Consider the following 20428-nt stretch of genomic DNA (forward strand, 5'->3'; position numbering starts at 1 on the left):
TTGAAAATAAAGAAAAAAAATAAGTAAACTAATACACTCATCACATTTTAATAACTGGTAAACTGGAAAATAATAAAGTTTTTGGGTTTAATCCAGTTTTAAGGAATTTTAATCTGGAAAACTATCCACCCACCACATTCTGCAAAACAGCCAGCAGATGGCAGCCTTACACCAGTAATATAGCATTGCCTGCTTTGGCGCCAGAACCTACATGCTGGGATAACGATGAGATTGGCATGGTGGCCTCCTGCATTATTACTCATGTGATAGCAGCCAGGGGCCTATTTTCTCTCTCCTGGCCCCGGAAGCCTTTATGTTTTCCAGCCAGGCTGAGTTTAACTCAGCTGTAATTTGTCAGAGGCTTGAACTTGAATGCATGTAAGGACAAGGCAAATGGCCAAGCATGACTTCACGAACAAAGCTTTTTTTTTTTTTTTTTTCTTCTATTATTCATACCTAATCCTACTGTCCCTAGTCTTCCATAGAATGTTAAGCTACTCCATAGAAGAGCAAACCATTTTTTTTTCTTAATTTTTTGCTTTTTAAACCACCTAACTAGAACCAATTGTCACTATTTGTATATAGCATATTGGAAACAAACCATGCGGTCCAAAAGTAAATGTCAGAGTGTAATGGGGGAAGATATTAAAAAAAAAAAAAACAGAGCTGACTTCTGAACAATGTTTCAATTATTCAAAACTGCCATCATTTTTGTCAACTTTTTCTACAGGGTATCGTGGATTAAAAATCTGAACACCAAAGGAAAATTACTCATACACTTTAAAGTAACTACACTTTTGTTGAGGGGGGAAAAAAAACATTCCCCTCTGGGTGATCTATGTACATTTCAGGGATTTTAACAAAATTTATTGCAGATTTCTATCTTTTTGTTGTTCTAAAGAAATCCCTGTGTGTTTGTTTACATGTGGGAAAGTGAATCTAATGGGAGTGGTTTCATAATGATCAACCAGCTGTGCACCTGCAGGGCTCTAATGAAGAGAGCTTCTGGCCCTGCATCTTTGGATGTGATTTCCTGTTGGGAGTATCTCACCAAAAATACAAATTTTGTTGCATGGGGATGCCTGAAATGCATCTTAGTACAGACTACTGGGAAAATTTGGAGCCAATCACACAAGCGGGGAATGTTGCTAGGGGGCATTCTGTGTACAGAACACCTTCAGGTAGCCATGTTGTATTTTCAAAAACTTACAGAGCTGCATTTTGAAAAGGAAATGTAATTTTTAATACCATTCAATTACAATACGACCTGTGCCACATCTGTATACACTACGGTATAATATTTTTCCGTTGCTATTTTTTTTCCCCATGAAAGGGGAGTTATCCTTAACTCAAGCTCGAAGGGGTTAGAAATTGTGCAGGATTTTTCTTTTTATTACAGGGACAGCTGGAGGTTTTCCCTCATTCCCTTCCTGTAAATTGTCAGCCTTTTGACTTTCCCTTACTCTTTTTTTTGGTGACCAACTGGAATAAGGTAAAACCTGAGCGGTTCTCGTCTTTCTTCACTCCATCCAAATCTAAAATAGTAAATTTTGGCTCCACTGTAGGCCAAATGTAGTTATGGGGCCTTTATATAGAAAGTTTTTTTTTTTTCATAGATGTCTTCAAATCAAGTATTATAAAGCATTCGAGAAGTTGGCATAACTACTGTGTTCTACAGTCTCTGAGCCTTTCTATTGTATATGCCATCTTTCCGGATCCACACCTTTGTGTACAGATGGGCTCTATGCTGGAGTCTACTGCCCAAGCAGAGATACTTGGCAGTGGCCATCAGATGCTGCATTCTATTATCGTTCCCCGTTTAGATGAAATGGCTGAGGATGGTTTTGACTTCATGAAGTAGGAAATCAAGTGGAGGTCACTCGGTAATTATGCTGATGAGTTCAAGCTGAACAGATCCATCCATGCTGTCCTGAAGTGACCTGGTTATTGGTCTTTTCCGAGAGAATGATGAGCGAGATTGCCTTGGCCGCGATCTCTAATCTTCCAGCTTTGGTTTATAGCAACTGTCTTTCCATATCGACCTTGTTCTTTCCATGTGTGAGCACTGAGGATTGTAATGGATTTAAACCACAGTATTATCTTCTATATTCTAAGGAAGGAGTATGATTTACAAGCATGAGTGGTCTCTACTACACAAATTGTAATAAAATGCTCCAGCTAAATAAAAAAATAATTTACAGGAACAGGAAGTAATTGCTTGTTATGCTCCTGTGCTCTATGGCAGAGGAGAGTGATGATGCTTTTTAAAATATGCACAGGTTTTCCTGCTCCCAGTCAGCTCTTTGGACTACCAATCAAACCACCACCACCACCCCCTTTAATTTTCTCTCTTTACAGAACATCCCCTCCCAATGTAAACCTAAGTTCAGTTGGCATTTGGCATCTAATGACCTAAAGCTGAATTAAATGTTTTTTAATTGTTTGCATAGTTGCATTGGTCCAGCTTGGAACTATGTACAGTGGTGAAAATAATTATTTGATCCCCTGCAGATTTTGTAAGTTTGCCCACTTACAAAGAAATGAAGGGTCTATGGGCCAAATCCACAAAGACCCGGCGTAACGGCGAATTTCTAATTTAAGTTACACTGCCTTAAAATTTCTACCTAAGTGCCCGATCCACAAAGCACTTACCTAGAAATTTCTGGCCGTGTAACTTAAATTCCGCCGGAGCAAGGCGTTCCTCATTTCATGGGGGCGATTCCCATTTAAATGAGGCGCGCTCCCGCGCCGGCCGTACTGCGCATGCTCGTGACGTCATTTTCCCGACGTGCATAGCCTGAAATTACGTTACATCAGGCTTTGTGGATTGCGACGGGTCAATAAAGTTGCGTCAGGAAAAAAAAAAGATACGGCGCAAAAAAAAAATTCAAATTTGAAAAAAAAAACGCGTCGCGAGACAGAAGGGTCTGCTTTTACATGGTGTACTAACTTTACACCATGTAAAAGCAGCCCTAACTTTGCGTATGCAACTTAATACCTAAGAAAAAAAAACGAAGCTGAAAAGCTTCGTGGATCTCCGTAAGTGCTAATTTGCATACCCGAGGCGGCATTTCGACACGAAATGCCCCCAGCGGCGGATGCGGTATTGCATCCTAAGATCCGGCAGTTTAATTCAATTACACATGCCGGATCTTCTCCCTAACTATGGAAAACTGATTCTGTGGATCAGTTCCATAGTTAGGACCAGGGATACAATGTCGTAACAGCAGTTACTCCGTCGTATCTCTTTTGAGGATTTGGCCCTATAATTCTAATTTTCTATTTTAAATGATAGAGACAGAATCTCAACCAAATATCCAGAAAAAAACATGAGGCAAATGTTATAAATTGAGTTGCAGTTCAGTGAATAAAATAAGTATTTGATCCCCTACCAACTAACAATAATTCTGGCTCTCGCAGACTGGCTACAGTATGTGCTCATGTGGTACACAGAAGTCCTATCAATTTAAGATATGTGTATAAAAAGACACCTGTTCACAGAATCTTTCCTCCATTCAATTCTCATCTTTATGGGCAACACCAAAGAACTGTCAAAGGACATCAGGGACAAGATTGTAGACATGGCTGGAATGGGCTACAAGACCATCAACAAGAAGCACGGTGCGAAGAAAACAACTGTTGGAGTCATTATTCGCAAATGGAAGAAGAACAAAGTAACCATCAATCGCCCTCTGTCTAGAGCTCAGTGCGGGATTTTGCCTCCTGTGGCAAGGATGATCATGAGAAAAGTGAGGGATCATCTCCGAACTACATGGGAGGAGCTTTTTAATGATCTTAAGGCAGTTGGGACCACAGTCACCAAACAAACCATTTGTAACAAAATACGCCACCATAGATTGAAATTCTGTAGCGCCCACAAGGCCCCCCTCCTTAAGAACGCACATGGACAGGCCCATCTGAAGTTTTCCAATGAACATCTAAATTATTTAGAGAAGTGTTGGGAGTGTTCTACAGGAGGTTGGACAACTTTGTGTCCAGGACGAGAGATCCTCTGGCCTACGGATCAGATGCCCTAATAATTCAGTGGAATCAGTTCTCACTGATCTATGCGTTTCCTCCGATCGCTCTCTTACAAAGGCTACTTTGCAGGATCAAGAAGGAATGAATTCCTGTAATCTTAGTGGCCCTAAATTGGCTCAGAGGACCCTGGTACGCCGAGATCATAAAGATGGCGGTAGGAAAACCTTGGAAACTTCCACCTCATCACAACCTGCTATTGATACAGAACAGAGCTATTGTATCTTATTATGTAAGATACTGTATATAACTGCCAAGGCATCTGCATTGCATTGTAATATTGCGAGAGAAAGACTATTCCTGGCCTCAAACTGTGCAATGTTCTTAAAAAAAAATATTCTGTAAATAAGAACACACACAGTCAGAACATTAATAGCGGTCTGACATTTGAGACTGAAATCGGAGGATCCAAAGGGTAAGACCCCTTTCACACTGGGGATCTTTGCAGGCGCTATAATGCTAAAAATATCGCCTGCAAAGCGCCCTGAAACAGCTGCTGCTGTCTCTCCAATGTGAAAGCCCTGAGGACTTTCACACTGAAGCGGTGCGCTAGCAGGATGGTAAAAAGAAGTCCTGCTAGCAGGATCTTTGGAGTGGTGAAGGAGCGGTGCGTTTACCTCGCCTCCGCCCCTCCTGCCCATTGAAATCAATGGGCACCATGTCTATACCACCGGCGAAGCGCCTCTGCAGAGGGGCGTAAAAGCACCGAATAGCGATGTGAAATTGACGGTAAAGGATTGTTTAAAATGGGCTGTCTTATATGGCTGTAGCACTCTGATCTTGAACAGGGATGCTGCCAAATCTAGTTTGCTAGGTGGTAACTGACCTAGCCAGTTGTTAGGGGATCCCCTGATCCTTTGCCTAACTGAGTTTGATGCACCTCTTCCCTCTTCCACTGGGTGGCATTGTCACCTATGGCATATGAGTGTGTAGGTTGCTCTAGCCAATTGGCAGGGGTTTACTTAGACCCCATAGCCTGCTGGGAGAGCCTATGTATTTAGGAGGAGTCAGGTGATCTGGGTTTGGTGCCACCTGGGCAGCTGTCTGGGTGGACATGTGTTAAAAGCTCTCGGCTGCTAGGCCAGAAGCCTAAGGACTATCTGGGAGTTCCCTGGTTGCTAGGCAGTCTGAGGCCTAACTAGGATCAGAAGAAGCAGCGTATCACTGGGGCTTAATTTCGGAACGGGCTTCAAGTTGCACGGGTTCTACCAGACAGAGAACCCCTCTATGTCGCAGGTGAAGGGACAGAGTTGCTAACGGAGGACACCTATTCCTGTTGCCAGAGGAAAAGCTTAAACCAAGGTCAGAGGTAAAGGGGAAAATGTCGCCATCAAAGGACAACGCTCCTGTTATCAGAGGCCAGAGTTCAGAGTCTGAGAGAGTACCAGAGCAGCCTTATTCACTAATCGGGGACGGTGAAGAAGTTGGGAAGTCTCAGTGGACGTCCAAGCCAGGGACCCAGCAGGATAGTGGGGGTGATGATTGCAAGAGAGTTCAGTAGTTGGGCTGAATTAGTGCAACTGCACCTCACAGAGGAGTACCAGGACGTGTACCGCCTATTAGGACTAGATAGAAATTACTATGATAGGCTTACAGCAGCAATCCGGTCTAGAGATGCTGTGGATTCAAAGTAGGGAGGGGACATAGACCTGGGTGTGCATTGGAGAAAGGATGCCCTTTCCCAGGCCTATGGCCGATTTTGTATAAATTGTGCAGCTCCGGGCCGGGAACGGGGGTGGAGATATGTGGAGAGTCAGCCTGGGAAGGGTTAATGAAACAGGGCAAGTACTCTTTCAGGTCTGCTTATTAGGCACCTGGTCAGAGAGGCTGAGGGGAATGGCTGTTTAGCTATTAATGCTGAGAGGAGTTTGACCCTGGAAGGACCCCTGTTGACTTTGATTTGAACCTGCTGGGTGAGCTTACCTGAATTGGGACTGCACTATGTTATGCTGTGGCTGGGATTCTGAGCATTGTTTAAAATGGGCTGTCTTATACGGCTAAGAAGAGCTGTTTTGCACTGCCTATGAAGACAAAGCATGTAAAACAATGTTTGTTGTTTTTGCTGAATAAAGCCTTTTAAGTTGCCTAAATTGTCTCTCACAGCTGCCTGTTAACCCCTTGAATCCTGACACATGTTATTCAAACTATACAACAAAAAGACCCTAATGAAAGATTTCTGAGACTATGGAAAGTTTTTTTTTATTTTTTTATTATTGTACGTTCAATCCTGGAATACAATTCAAGTAACACTGTACTTCTTAATGCAGTTCTTAAACAAGTAAAATATGCGTTTCTGCCACTAGGGGGCACTACAGGGTAAATAGTCTAGTTCACTTTGCTTAGGGGCTCCTTGTACCTCCTACAGTTGGGCGCTTGTTTGGCTATAGTAGATATTACTTTCTGTACTCTCAGGCCTTAATTGAAAGGTATGTGGGTACATTTGTCTTACAAATTAGTTTATCTTTATAACCTTTAAATGATTCATATTCATTTTCTCCACCATCACAGAATAATGTTTACCTATAGTGTGCTCAGCAAATCGTTTTTTCTTTTCCTCTTTTCAGTGAAAATGGTGAGACCAACCTCTAGAGCAGGGGTGCCCATCCTTTGAAGAGCGCGGGCCACTTAAGCGACTTGGTAATCGGTCGCGGGCCACAATGAGTCCACTCTACTCTTTTCTTTTTTTTGTATCGGATTGGAGGTAGGCGTTTGTGAACGGACACAAGTCCATTTACATTTGCTACTCCTTATGCCGGGTACTGACGAGCAAACATGTACGATGAAACCGGTCCGTTGGACCGTTTTCACCGTACATGTCTGCCCGGGGATTTCTGTATGGTGGCTGTACTCACCATCATACAGAAATCCGCGCGTAAACAATACGCGGGGCGTGTCCGCACCGTCGCCGCGACGATGACGCGGCGACGTGGGCGGGCCTGCCAGTTAAATGCTTCCACGCATGCGAGGAATGGCGGGCGCTCGGACATGTACGGTAGGTATGTACAGACGACCGAACATGTCCGAGGGGACAGGATTCCAGCGGTCTGTTTTAAAACAAGCCCGGAAATATTTGCCCGCTGGGAAAAGGCCCGGCGGGCAAATGTTTGCTGGAATCCTGCCCGCTCGGGCCTACACACGACCGAACATGTATGCTGAAACTGGTCCGCGGACCAGTTTCAGCAGACATGTTCGGTCGTCTGTACGGGGCCTTAGAGGTGAATGGAGGTGAATGGAGGGTCCAATTGGGTCGGACTGACTGTGTGAAAGGGGCCTAAGGCTGCTTTCACGCAGATGCACTGTTGTTTTCCAGCACCGCGGGTGCAGCACAGTTCACCTGTGGCTTTCCTGCAGGTTAGTTGCACTTTGCCATAGACTTCTATTATATCCTGTATGTGTAGTGAACTTTCAGAAAGTGCACCAAACTCGCAGGTAATAGAAGTCTATGGCACAGATTCAGAAAGCACTTACGCCGACGTATCTCGATATACGCCGCGTAAGTGTAAATTTGCTAGATAGATACTAGATACTAGATACTAGGGGCCAGATTCACAAAGAGATACGACGGTGTATCTACAGATACACCATCGTATCTCTGACGTAAACTGGTCCTATCTATGCGCCTGATTCATAGAATCAGATACGCATAGATAGGGCTTAGATCTGACAGGTGTAACTGTGTTACACTGTCGGATCTTTTTTTTCAATTTACAAATGGCGCCGGGGGCGTTCCCGCTGATTTACGATAAATAATATGTAAATCAGCGAGATACGCAAATTCACGAACGTACGCGGACCCGTCGCAGTGTTCTTACGGCGTTTCCGTAGCGGTTTTCCGTCGTATACTTACCCCTTCTTTTATCAGGCGCAGCCAATGTTAAGTATAGCCGGCGTTCCCGCTTCGAATTTGAATTTTCCTACGTCGTTTGCGTACGCCGATTCACGAACACGCGCGTCGCAAGTCCCGCTCACGTCGCAACCACTGACGTCCTAGTAACGTCAGTGGGAGCAATGCACGCCGGGAAATTCCACCGACGACGCATGCGCATTTAAATCGGCGCGGGAACGCGCCTGATTTAAATATGACACTCCCCTAGCCGCGGAATTTGAATTCCGCCGGGGGATTTAGGATCCGCCGTCGCAAGTTTGGAGGTAAGTTGTTTGTGAATTAGCCACTTGCCTCCTAAACTTGCGGGAGCGGATCTTAATTCACACAGATCGAGCGGATCCATAGATCCGCTGAGCTACGTGAATCTGGCCCTAGAACTAGATACGCCTGAAAATCGGCTTCTTCCGACCGACGTAACTTTCCTATGCCGGCGTATCGTGGGCGCATATTTACGCTGGACACATCTTGCACTCCAATTGATTTCCTATTTAAATGAGGGAGATACGCCGATTCACGAACGTACGTGCACCCGACGCAGGCTACGCGCGGTGCGCGTAAGTTGTACGTCCGGCCTAAAGTTACCCCTCATAAAGCAGGGGTAACTCAGCAACAGACGTGCACAGGTCAGCTGGACAGCAGCTGCAGCAGCACCGTTACGGACGAGCTGAGCAACCACACTTGCAGGACAACACATCTGTATGCCAACATGCCAGGGGCAGCCATGGTCATAGCACTACTGCGTCTACAGGCACGTAGGAGGGCACGGGAGAGGATATACCGAACGCGCATGAACGTCTTTGGCATGGGGGAATCGGAGGTGTATCGCATCTTCAGATTCAGCCCTGATGCCATCCTGGAATTAGCCACAGCCCTGCATGATGAAATCACCAGCCAGACACAACGTGCACATGCAGTGCAGCCACTGGTCAAGGTACTGGCTGCACTGCATTTCCTTGCCAGTGGATCTTTTCAGCGTACAAGTGGAGTCGTGTCTGGGATGTCACAATCCAGTATGATGTGTGCACCAGGTTGTCCCCGCAATCCTCACACGCATGTCCCACCACATCATCAAACCCACCCATGAGCATCTGTGGCAGAAGGCAATGCATGATTTCTACAGAATTGCGGGCTTCCCACGCACCGTGGGGGCCATTGATTGCACACATGTGGCACTACGGCCCCCCCGTGCCACAGAGCACATATACCGCAATCGTAAGCAGTGGCATTCCATCAACATACAGGTGATAGCTGATGCCCAATGCCTCATATGGCACGTCCGTGCCAAACACCCAGGGGCCAGCCACGACAGCTACATATTCCGTCAAAGCAACATCCCAACAGAATTCGCACAGAACGTGTACAGGGACAGCTGCCTGGTTGGTGAGTGACATGGGTGTCAGGCATGACTGTCCGACCCCATGATGCAGACATCACGAGGGGCACATGCACGACTAACATCCTCCTGTCCGGGGCACATGCACGACTAACAACCCACTATGCTTCTCCCCCCTTCTGGGGACTACTATACTGGTGCCATGTTTGGTCGTATATGTTGTGTATTTTTTAACCTTGTATCCCCCTTATGTTGCTATCGACACTGTATTCAATAAAAAATTTTTTTATTATTACTTACTTGTTTCTGTTATACACTCTTTACATATGTTACGAGTACCGCAATAGTCCAATTATGGCCCAAAAATCCCCCATTTGGCTCTTTGGTTCGGGGACCTTAGAACCAATTTTTTTTTATATCTATACCCTGGATGATGGTACGCCCCCTTAAGTGTTAACTTTTTTTACCCTTTAGAGGTTACATATCAAACAGCAGTCAGGAGTTGCCTCGTGGAACGCATCTTTGCACGTTAAACACACACAATTATCATGGCACAAGGAGAATGCACGCATGCCCACCACTGTGGTCCCTAGCTCACACACACCACATCCACCTCACATTGGATTAGCCCAAGTCCATCATGCAGGACTTGGGAGCAGCAACGCCACGCCAATGGTGTCGCTGTCCATTCATACCACATTCACACGCAGGCCCGGACTGGGACAAAAAATAGGCCCGGGCATTTTAGACTGAGCAGCCGTGGGTGGGGGGGCGTGGCGGCTTTGCGGTGGCGGTTAATGATGGGATGTGGGGTTCCAGCACCTTGTACCTCTGGACCCCTTTACATTACACAGCACCCTGCACCTTTGGACCCCTTTACAGTACACAGCACCTTGCACCTCTGGACCCCTTTACATTACACAGCACCTTGGACCCCTTTACATTACATAGCACCGCACCTCTGGACCCTTTTTCATTACACAGCACCCTGCACCTCTGGGCCCCTTTACATTACACAGCACCCTGCACCCCTGGACTCCTTTACATTACACAGCACCCTGCACCCTTGGGCCCCTTTACATTTCAAAGCACCCTGCACCTCTGGACCCCTTTACATTACACAGCACCTTGCCCCTCTGGACCCCTTTACATTACACAGCACCCTGCACCCCTTTACATTACATAGCACCGCACCTCTGGACCCCTTTACATTACACAGGCCCCCACAGTTTGTTACACAAACACCCCCTAACAGTTCTGGACCCCCTGCATGTTACACAGACCTCCCTACAGTACAGACCCCCTCCCTACAGTACAGACCCCTCCCTACAGTGCAGACCCCCTGCCTACAGTACAGCCCCCACTACAGTACCGACCCCCTCTACAATGCAGACCCCCTCTACAATACAGACCCCCCCTACATTGCAGCCCCCTCTACATTACAGCCCATACAGACCCCCCTTCATTACAGCTACATGACCTGCGGGCCGCGGCCCACCGGGCATATGCCCGGTATGCCCTATGGCCAGTCCGGGCCTGTTCACACGGTCCTGGGGATAACCTCTCCCCGGCGACCCAGGGTGACACGCCTTGCTGGCAGGTATGTCACCCCCACATTCACACACCAGTCACACTGTAGCCTGCACTCCTCACCGTGTGCATACACTACAAAAAGAAAAAAACTCATAACCTGAGCATAAAATAAAATGGAAAAAATTGGCACTCATTTGCCCTGTCGTGGGCTACGCCTGGTGCCAAGGCTCCTGCTCCTCCGTTGCCTGGGGGGAGCCTCGGGTGGGGGAGTGGGGCATCCGGAGGAGGATCATCCCCCGGTCTCTCCCTGGCTGACTGCCTGCCCTCCAATGCCAGGGCAATGCGGGTGAGGACCGCATTTGTCTCCGCCTGCATCCGCAGCTGGTGGGTGGTGGTGAGCCGCTGGTGGCGCGCCGCTGGTGGCGCCTCCTCTGCCTCCCCTCCACCTCGATGGCAGCTGTATTCACCTGTACGGCCACTGCCAGGCTCCTCCCCTCCACCTCGATGGCAGCTATATTCGCCTGGACAGCCACTGCAAGGCTCCTGACCTCTGCCACAAGGCCTGATGTTGTGGCCTGCAGCTCCCCAAGGGAGCTTGAGGACCTAACCTCATGGCCAAGGGCATTGACCTGCATGGTTATCTCCTGCAGGATCTCCTCCTTTCCAGGCCTTGCTGGTCGTGCCACTCTCTGCCCCATGGAGGTACACGTCGTGCCTTGAGATGGCATTGATGATGATTGCTTTCTCCTCAGGTGTAAAGTTTTTTTCCTCCTCTCCTTCCCAGTCAAAGGAGCAGACATGGCTCAGAAAACAGAAAACAAAAGTACCTACACCAAAAGCTGCTGGTGTACTTTTGCGCTCTGGGTGTATTTATGCACTGGGCGTAGGCGGTGGGCCGGCGTATCTTAGGGGTTACGCCGGGCGTAGTTGTGAGCATGCGCAGAGGGGTGCGGGCCATACGTCCAAGTCACAGCGCATGTGCCGTTTAAGATATGCCCGACGTAAACCACTGCGACACGCTCGAACCATCATTTGCATGGGGTTACGACCACTTACACTTACGCTGGCCTACACCTTCGAAAATACCTTACGCTGGCGCATCTTGGTGAGTAATGGCTTTCTGAATACAGTGCATGCCTCTCCGCGCTGCACCGGCGTAGTGTAAAAAAGATACGCTACGCCGGCATAAATATGCGCCGATGTATGTGAATCCGGGCCTATGGCTCAGTGCAGGTAACCCGCACTGCTCTGCACCTGCGAATCAGTTTGAAAGCCCAGTAACCACTGCAGAACAGATATGCCCATGTATACACTGTAATTTTTAGTAATAAACTTACCTTTAATAACAGTATTCTATTCTATTCCATCCCAGAGCAGGAAGTCGTGGGCCACAACAGAGGGCTGGTACTGGTTGGGCACCCCTGCTCTAGAGTTTGGAAACATTTCCACGGTGTGATCTCTGCTGAGAACAAAGCTGCAATTTGCAAATATTGTGAGAAGAAATATATTCTTTACCAAATTCTACAAGGTTGACAAAATACATCCTGGCATGCCAGAGGTGCATTAAAGACATTAAAAAATCCTTTTATGAGTTCTCATTCCAGAGAAAAAAATTCTGCTGCTTCTGGATCATCACGAAGTATATAAGCATCCTGCATAGGTGAAATGTTCTTACATACAGTCCTTAATATTCGATTGTTATAAAAAATAAAAGTTTAGTTTATTAACTGAATAAGCTGTACTTTTATTTGAACCATAATTCTTCTATATACCGTATTTATCGGCGTATACCGCGCACTTTTTTGCCCTGAATAACAGGGCAAAATCGTGGGTGCGCGATATACGCCGATACCTGCTTCCCGCGCCGAGTTTGAACCACTGCGCCGGCATATACCGAGCGCAGTACACTCACGTATAGTCGGGCAGGCTCGGCTCCTCTCGCGGTCACGTCCTGGACGTACAGGACACACAGGACGTGACCGCGAGAGGAGCCGAGCCTGCCTGACTATACCCGAGTGTACTGCGCTTGGTATATGCCGGCGCAGTGGTTCAAACTCAGCGGGGGAAGCGGGGAGGACGCCGGACCCGACGAGGAGGACACCACCGAAGCCGCAGAAGGACGCCGGACCCAACGAGGCCGCCGATGGACGCCGCGCAAGACACCAAAACTGTAAGTACTAAAATGTTTTTTTTTTTACAGGAATGCGGGTCCACTTTAGGGGTGCGCGCTATACGCCGGAGCGCGCAATACCCCGATAAATACGGTACATAACGCTGCATTTCACGTTCCCAGTGTAACAAAATTACTTTCAATTTGCAAAACTTTTCAAAACTACTCCACACTTACGGTAATTGTTTTAAAAAAATTCCAAAAAAATCTATTTTTCTGGAAGAAACAGGTATTCCCCCATGGCATTAAAATTTCTTGAAATTTTACATCTCTACTCAGGGGTCAAATGTTTACCTGATGACCCCAGTGTTACATGTAATATCCAACCAAAACTTTAAACTCTGGGAAAAGCAGTGAGCCAATCACACATGCAGGAAATTATATTTCCGATTGATTTTCCATTTACACTGGTGCGATTTGTCATGCAACTTTGGACATTATATTTGCATGACAAGTCGCACACCATTCTTTTCAATGGCACCCGTTCAAATTGATGTGACTTTGAAAAGGTGCCTGCACTACTTTGGTGTGACTTTTGATGCAACTTTGGTCCATAGAATGTAAAGTCGGATCAAAATCGCACCGAAAGTCACATCAAAGTCGCACTGGAAATGGTGCAATTTTGGAGAAGGACAAATTCAAATGTCACTTCTTTGTAAAATGACATCTGGAGGTGTTCCTAATAATGCAGAACATCTCCAGGTTACCATCTGACAAGGAAGTGATATTTGAATTTGTTGGTAGTTATAGAAGGTCTCAGCATCTGCACATTGAAATCAAATGATAATTTTAATAACATCAAATTAAAAAAGTTTTGTGTCACAATTGTGACCAACTGTAGATGGTGGCAACATAAAGGGTTTAAAGTGGAACTAAACTTGACTCAAAAACGTATTTATTGTAAGACACACTTACCAGCCCGCTTGCGGTCTTCCATTGGATTCATACAAAGGTGTTTATACGCAGCTCAGCATACATTCCCACCCCTCTGGCTCTGCCAGAATGATGGACTGCAGTACACATGGGCAAGATGATGTCATACCCCAACTGGCCAATCCAGAGGCCGATAACCTACAACCTGGAAGTAGCCAAGGAGAGCAGCTGGCGAGGGATAACCTGCCACCAGGGGCGGACTGACAACTCATGGGGCCCCCGGGCAATAGGAGATTATGGGGCTCCCAGGCAATAGATTATGGGGCCACACACATACAGTATACAGACACACAATATACACACACAGTATATACACACAGAATACACATACACACTGAAAAGGTACTGGAGAGACGGGGCAGCTATCATCTTGGGATTTTTTTAAAAACACAGATTTTTCCATACTGTCCCTGGTTTTACTGAGGCTGGCAAACCTGATGGGGCCCCTTAGTGGCATGGGGCCCTCGGGCAGTGCCCGAGTGCCCGAATGGTCAGTCCGCCTCTGCCTGCCACATCACTGGAATGAAAAGGTGAGTATTTTTCTGAGTTTAGTTCTGCTTTAACCCCTTGTTGCCGGCCACACACAAATATGAGGCCTCTGGGCAAGTGGGCCTTGTCACAGAGAAGCTGCATATTTGTGTGAATTGGGGCAAATAGAGCTGTGCCGAGAACGAGCGCCATGCGCGCTCCTGGCAAGTTACCGGCAGCTAACGGAAAGTTCCCGATCACTGCTTGCATGACAGCCAATCACGGCGTCACATGATCACAAGCCCTACCCCACCCCCCGGCATCCTAAACCTATTAAATGAGGTGCCAAGAGGTTAAAGCCGAGTTCCGCCGGAAAAAATAAAAATTTCAAGTCGGCAGCTACAAATACTGCAGCTGCTGACTTTTAATATTAAGACACTTACCTGTCCAGGGTGCCCGCGATGTCCTATCCTGAAGCTGGTCTTTCCCTCGGATCCTGGGTTCAGGCACCGGCATCTTCGGTAAGGGAATCAGTGCCTTCACTGCCTTGCGGCGTCACAGTCTGATTCCCTACTGCGCATGCGCAAGTCCTCACTGGTCCCTGCTGTCTTTGGGACCTGTGTGTCTCCCAGAAGACAGCAGAATGCACAGAGTAAGGGTCGGACATGGCGTAGATCGCCGCAGAATCTGCGGCGATCTATCAGTGGGAGAAAATACCTGGCTCTGGTTCTGGTATATGCTCCCCCCTCCCCCCTAAAAGGTGCCAAATGTGACACCGGAAGGGGGGAGGAACCGGAAAAGCAGAAGTTCCATTTTTGAGTGGAACTCGGCTTTAAGGGAATGCGCACACTGCCTGCACACTAAACCGCAGAGGTGCCAACTGGCAGCAGTACATCACCTGTCAGAGAGATTTCCAAGGGACAGATGGTCCCCGGCAATCTCTATGACCTTCAGAGGCCCGGGCGTGACTTTATGACATCACGCCTGAAAGAATTAAACATATGCCGGGAACTCTGCTGGAAAGGCCGAGATTGTGTATTTTTTCCTTTTGCTCTTCGTCTTTTCTGCCTGGAGAAGAGATGTGGGGTCTTATGGAATGCCTTTCTATAGTGCTGGCGGGTGGAGGAGCAGAGTAATTCGGCACTAGTACGCCTATGCAGTCTCCCTCCTATTTGGTTCTTCGGTATTTAGGAAACTATGCAACGGGTGCTGCCTGTCCATTACACTTGATGAGGCGGCAGTGAAACCCTTTCCAGTGTGGGTGGGGGTGACGCAACCCCCTGACAGTGCCCCCCCTAAATGCGTCACACCGGGCGTGTGCCCCCCCTCAGTTTCTGCCCTGGACATACCAATGCGGTTAGACCAATATCAAGGAAGGGTGCTCCCTCTGATACAATCAAGAGCCTGAGTGTTATGGACAGGACCCACATAGCTTAGCCTAAAAGGCTGGGCCCTCCTAACCACTTCAGCCCCGGAAGAATTTACCCCCTTCCTGACCGGGCTATTCTTTGCAATACGGCACTGCGTCACTTTATCCGACAATTGCGCGATCATGCGATGTTGTACTCAAACAAAATTTATGTCCTTTTTTCCCCACAAATAGAGCTTTCTTTTGGTGGCATTTGATCACCTCTGCGGTTTTTATTTTTTGCGCTATAAACAATAGCCACTGATTACTGTATAAATGTCATTGGCAGGGAAGGGGTTAACACTAGGTGGCGGTCAAGGGGTTAAATGTGTTCCCTCACTGTGTTTTCTAACTGTGAAGTGATGGGACTGGCTGGGGGAGGAGACCGATCGGTGTTCCAATATACTAGGAACACACGATCTGTCTCCTCTCCCCTGACAGGACGTGGCTTTGTGTGTTTACACACACAGATCCACGTTCCTGCTTTGTCACGAGCGATCGCGGGTCCCCGGAGGACATTGCGCCCACTGGGCACGTGCATGGCTCCTCAGTGACGCGGTGCACGTTCCCTATACCCCTTAAAGCGGCCGCTGTACATTCTGCCGCTGTTTGCTCAGGAACTGCAGTCTGCTCACGTAATTTGTAATAAAAACATCTTTGCCACTCTGCAGCTTCCCTCCAACCACTTTGCATATTATTTTATATATATATTCTGTAATTGCCAAATATGCTGCAGAAATCTCCCTCCACTGAGTCTGGCTGCAACCATTTTAACTGTGGGCAGATGAAGCTGCTGCCTGTTCACTTCCTAGATTTACACAGAGGCACACCTCTAGCTCTGCAACTTTCATTGCCCCTCTTTTGACTATGTATGTATGTGGAGGCTGAGGGCTCCCAGGGGGCACTGTAGACCACTATGCAAGTTGGGGAGTATGTGGAGGCTGAGGGCTCCCAGGGGGGCACTGTAGACCACTATGGGGGTGGGGGAGTATGTGGAGGCTGAGGGCTCCCAGGGGGGCACTGTAGACCACTATGGGAAGTTGGGGAGTATGTGGAGGCTGAGGGCTCCCAGGGGGGCACTGTAGACCACTATGGGAAGTTGGGGAGTATGTGGAGGCTGACGGCTCCCAGGGGGACACTGTAGACCACTATGGGAAGTTGGGGAGTATGTGGAGGCTGAGGGCTCCCAGGGGGGCACTGTAGACCACTATGGGAAGTTGGGGAGTATGTGGAGGCTGACGGCTCCCAGGGGGACACTGTAGACCACTATGGGAAGTTGGGGAGTATGTGGAGGCTGAGGGCTCCCAGGGAGCACTGTAGACCACTATGGGAAGTTGGGGAGTATGTGGAGGCTGACGGCTCCCAGGGGGACACTGTAGACCACTATGGGAAGTTGGGGAGTATGTGGAGGCTGAGGGCTCCCAGGGGGGCACTGACCACTATGGGAAGTTGGGGAGTATGTGGAGGCTGACAGCTCCCAGGGGGCACTGTAGACCACTATGGGAAGTTGGGGAGTATGTGGAGGCTGAGGGCTCCCAGGGGGGCACTGTAGACCACTATGGGAAGTTGGGGAGTATGTGGAGGCTGACGGCTCCCAGGGGGGCACTGTAGACCACTATGGGAAGTTGGGGAGTATGTGGAGGCTGACGGCTCCCAGGGGGACACTGTAGACCACTATGGGAAGTTGGGGAGTATGTGGAGGCTGAGGGCTCCCAGGGGGGCACTGTAGACCACTATGGGAAGTTGGGGAGTATGTGGAGGCTGAGGGCTCCCAGGGGGGCACTGACCACTATGGGAAGTTGGGGAGTATGTGGAGGCTGACGGCTCCCAGGGGGCACTGTAGACCACTATGGGAAGTTGGGGAGTATGTGGAGGCTGACGGCTCCCAGGGGGGCACTGTAGACCACTATGGGAAGTTGGGGAGTATGTGGAGGCTGACGGCTCCCAGGGGGGCACTGTAGACCACTATGGGAAGTTGGGGAGTATGTGGAGGCTGACGGCTCCCAGGGGGACACTGTAGACCACTATGGGAAGTTGGGGAGTATGTGGAGGCTGAGGGCTCCCAGGGGGGCACTGTAGACCACTATGGGAAGTTGGGGAGTATGTGGAGGCTGAGGGCTCCCAGGGGGGCACTGTAGACCACTATGGGAAGTTGGGGAGTATGTGGAGGCTGAGGGCTCCCAGGGGGGCACTGTAGACCACTATGGGAAGTTGGGGAGTATGTGGAGGCTGAGGGCTCCCAGGGGGGCACTGTAGACCACTATGGGAAGTTGGGGGAGGGTTGAGCACACTGTGGAGGCGGAGGGCTTTGTAGACCACTATGGGGAGGGGGGGGGGGGGGTTGGGGAGTATGTGAGGGCTCTGTAGACCATAGGATGATATAAGGAAACACTAAACGAATCAGCTTGCTATACTAGAAGTTTGGTGGTTGGTTGCCATGAAAATGGAGATATCACAAATCTCAGTTGTAAATAGTCTCACTGAAGCGCATTTTTTACACGGCCAGCCCAAACAGCCCACTCACTGCATGGAGCCGCTATTGACGTGACCACGCACCGCCATGTTGTTTGTACGTTGGAAGGGAAAGCCGCGCATGCGCCGGAAACGCAGGGGGCAGCGCAAGAGCAGGTGGGCGGGGCCGTGACGGTAGAGGTGGCGGGGCGGGGCTACGCTCGGGGTCGGAGCCATGGCCACACTGGATGCTGAGGTGAGGAGGATGGCGGGAGAGAGAGTGGGGGGGGCCCGGCTCTGTGTATAAGGGAGAGAGGGCCCGGGAGGAGATTGTGTGCACCCCTTATCCGTTTACTATGTGCCCCCTTTTGTATCGATTCTGTCCGCTCCATGTATATAATCCACCAGCCTGTCCTCACCCCCCCTCCCCCCCCCCCGAACCGGTACTCATACACCGCTTCCTCTGTACCATGTGTACCCTCTACCGCCCCCTATGTCTGTGTACTGTACTGCCCCTGATGTGCCCTCATCCCCTGTACCCAGACACCAGCCTACCAACTCTCTATTACCGCCTGTGCGATCCGTCCCCCTCCCCCTCCCTGTGTGTCCTGTCCCCCCCCCCCACTTCTCCCTGTGTGACCTGTCCCCCCCACTTCTCCCTGTGTGACCTGTCCCCCCCACCCCACCCTGTGTGACCTGTCCCCCCCACCCCACCCTGTGTGACCTGTCCCCCCCCACCTCTCCCTGTGTGACCTGTCCCCCCCACCTCTCCCTGTGTGACCTGTCCCCCCCCCACCTCTCCCTGTGTGACCTGTCCCCCCCCACCTCTCCCTGTGTGACCTGTCCCCCCCCCACCTCTCCCTGTGTGACCTGTCCCCCCCCCACCTCTCCCTGTGTGACCTGTCCCCCCCCACCTCTCCCTGTGTGACCTGTCCCCCCCCACCTCTCCCTGTGTGACCTGCCCCCCCCCCCCCCTCTCCCTGTGTGACCTGTCCCCCCCCACCTCTCCCTGTGTGACCTGTCCCCCCCCCACCTCTCCCTGTGTGACCTGTCCCCCCCCCCACCTCTCCCTGTGTGACCTGTCCCCCCCCCCACCTCTCCCTGTGTGACCTGTCCCCCCCCCCACCTCTCCCTGTGTGACCTGTCCCCCCCCACCTCTCCCTGTGTGACCTGTCCCCCCCCACCTCTCCCTGTGTGACCTGCCCCCCCCCACTTCTCCCTGTGTGACCTGTCCCCCCTCCCTTCTCCCTGTGTGACCTGTTCCCCCTAACTCTCCCTGTGACCCCCCCACCTCTCCCTGTGTGACCTGTCCCCCCCCCCACCCCACCTCTCCCTGTGACCTGTTCCCCACCTCTCCCTGTGTGACCTGTCCCCCCCCCCACTTCTCCCTGTGTGACCTGTGTCCCCCCCCACCTCTCCCTGTGTGACCTGTGTCCCCCCCCCACTTCTCCCTGTGTTACCTGTCCCTCTCCCTGTGTGACCTGTCCCCCCCCCCCTCCCACTTCTTCCTGTGTGACCTGTCCCCCCCCCCCTCCCACTTCTTCCTGTGTGACCTGTCCCCCCCCCCTCCCACTTCTTCCTGTGTGACCTGTCCCTCCCCCCCACTTCTTCCTGTGTTACCTGTCCCCCCCCCCCTTCTTCCTGTGTGACCTGTCCCCCCCCCCCCCTTCTTCCTGTGTGACCTGTCCCTCCCCCCCCCACTTCTCCCTGTGTGACCTGTCCCCCCTTCTCCCTGTGTGACCTGCCCCCCCCTTCCGTGGAACCTGTCCCCCCCCCCCCCATCCTCCCTTCTACTTGTGTTCCTGACCTGTCCCTTTTTCTACCCTTGTGTCCTGACCCTGATAGAGTACACAGAGCTATTCCCCATCGAGGAATACAAAAAATATGACCCTTCAATGCTTTAAAGGATAAGTTCATTTTTTGTAACATGTCGCATCAATGTCAAAAACTAAAAACAAAAAAAAAAACACTCCATCTGCCCGGCGGGTCAATCCCACATCGTATTCTGTGAATGTGAAAACTACAAACACCTTCACCTTTGCAGCTGTCGGCTTGTAGTTCTCAGTGAATTACCAGGGCGCTGTGGATCACTCTTGGTAGTTCATTGAGCTTCCTGTTGGAGTGTAACTGCCTGCCTGTATTGGGGGGGGGGGGGTACGGGCAGACAGATACAGTCTGCAGGAACGTGGCATTACACCAATGGTTTGC

At 49.8% G+C, this 20428-nt stretch overlaps 1 protein-coding gene across 2 annotated transcripts in view; it reads left to right on the forward strand.

Moving 5' to 3' along the window:
• The first annotated feature begins 18407 nt into the window (after positions 1–18407).
• EHMT1 (euchromatic histone lysine methyltransferase 1) overlaps positions 18408–20428 on the forward strand; it is a 146832-nt gene continuing 144811 nt past the window's right edge. For both annotated transcript variants that reach the window (XM_040324199.1, XM_040324200.1), the window contains exon 1: positions 18408–18476. In XM_040324199.1, the coding sequence (XP_040180133.1) occupies positions 18456–18476 (21 nt within the window). In that variant the 5' untranslated portion in view covers positions 18408–18455. The remainder of the gene's footprint in view (positions 18477–20428) is intronic.

Source organism: Rana temporaria, chromosome 9 (genome assembly GCF_905171775.1).
Source record: "Rana temporaria chromosome 9, aRanTem1.1, whole genome shotgun sequence".
NCBI lineage: Eukaryota > Metazoa > Chordata > Amphibia > Anura > Ranidae > Rana > Rana temporaria.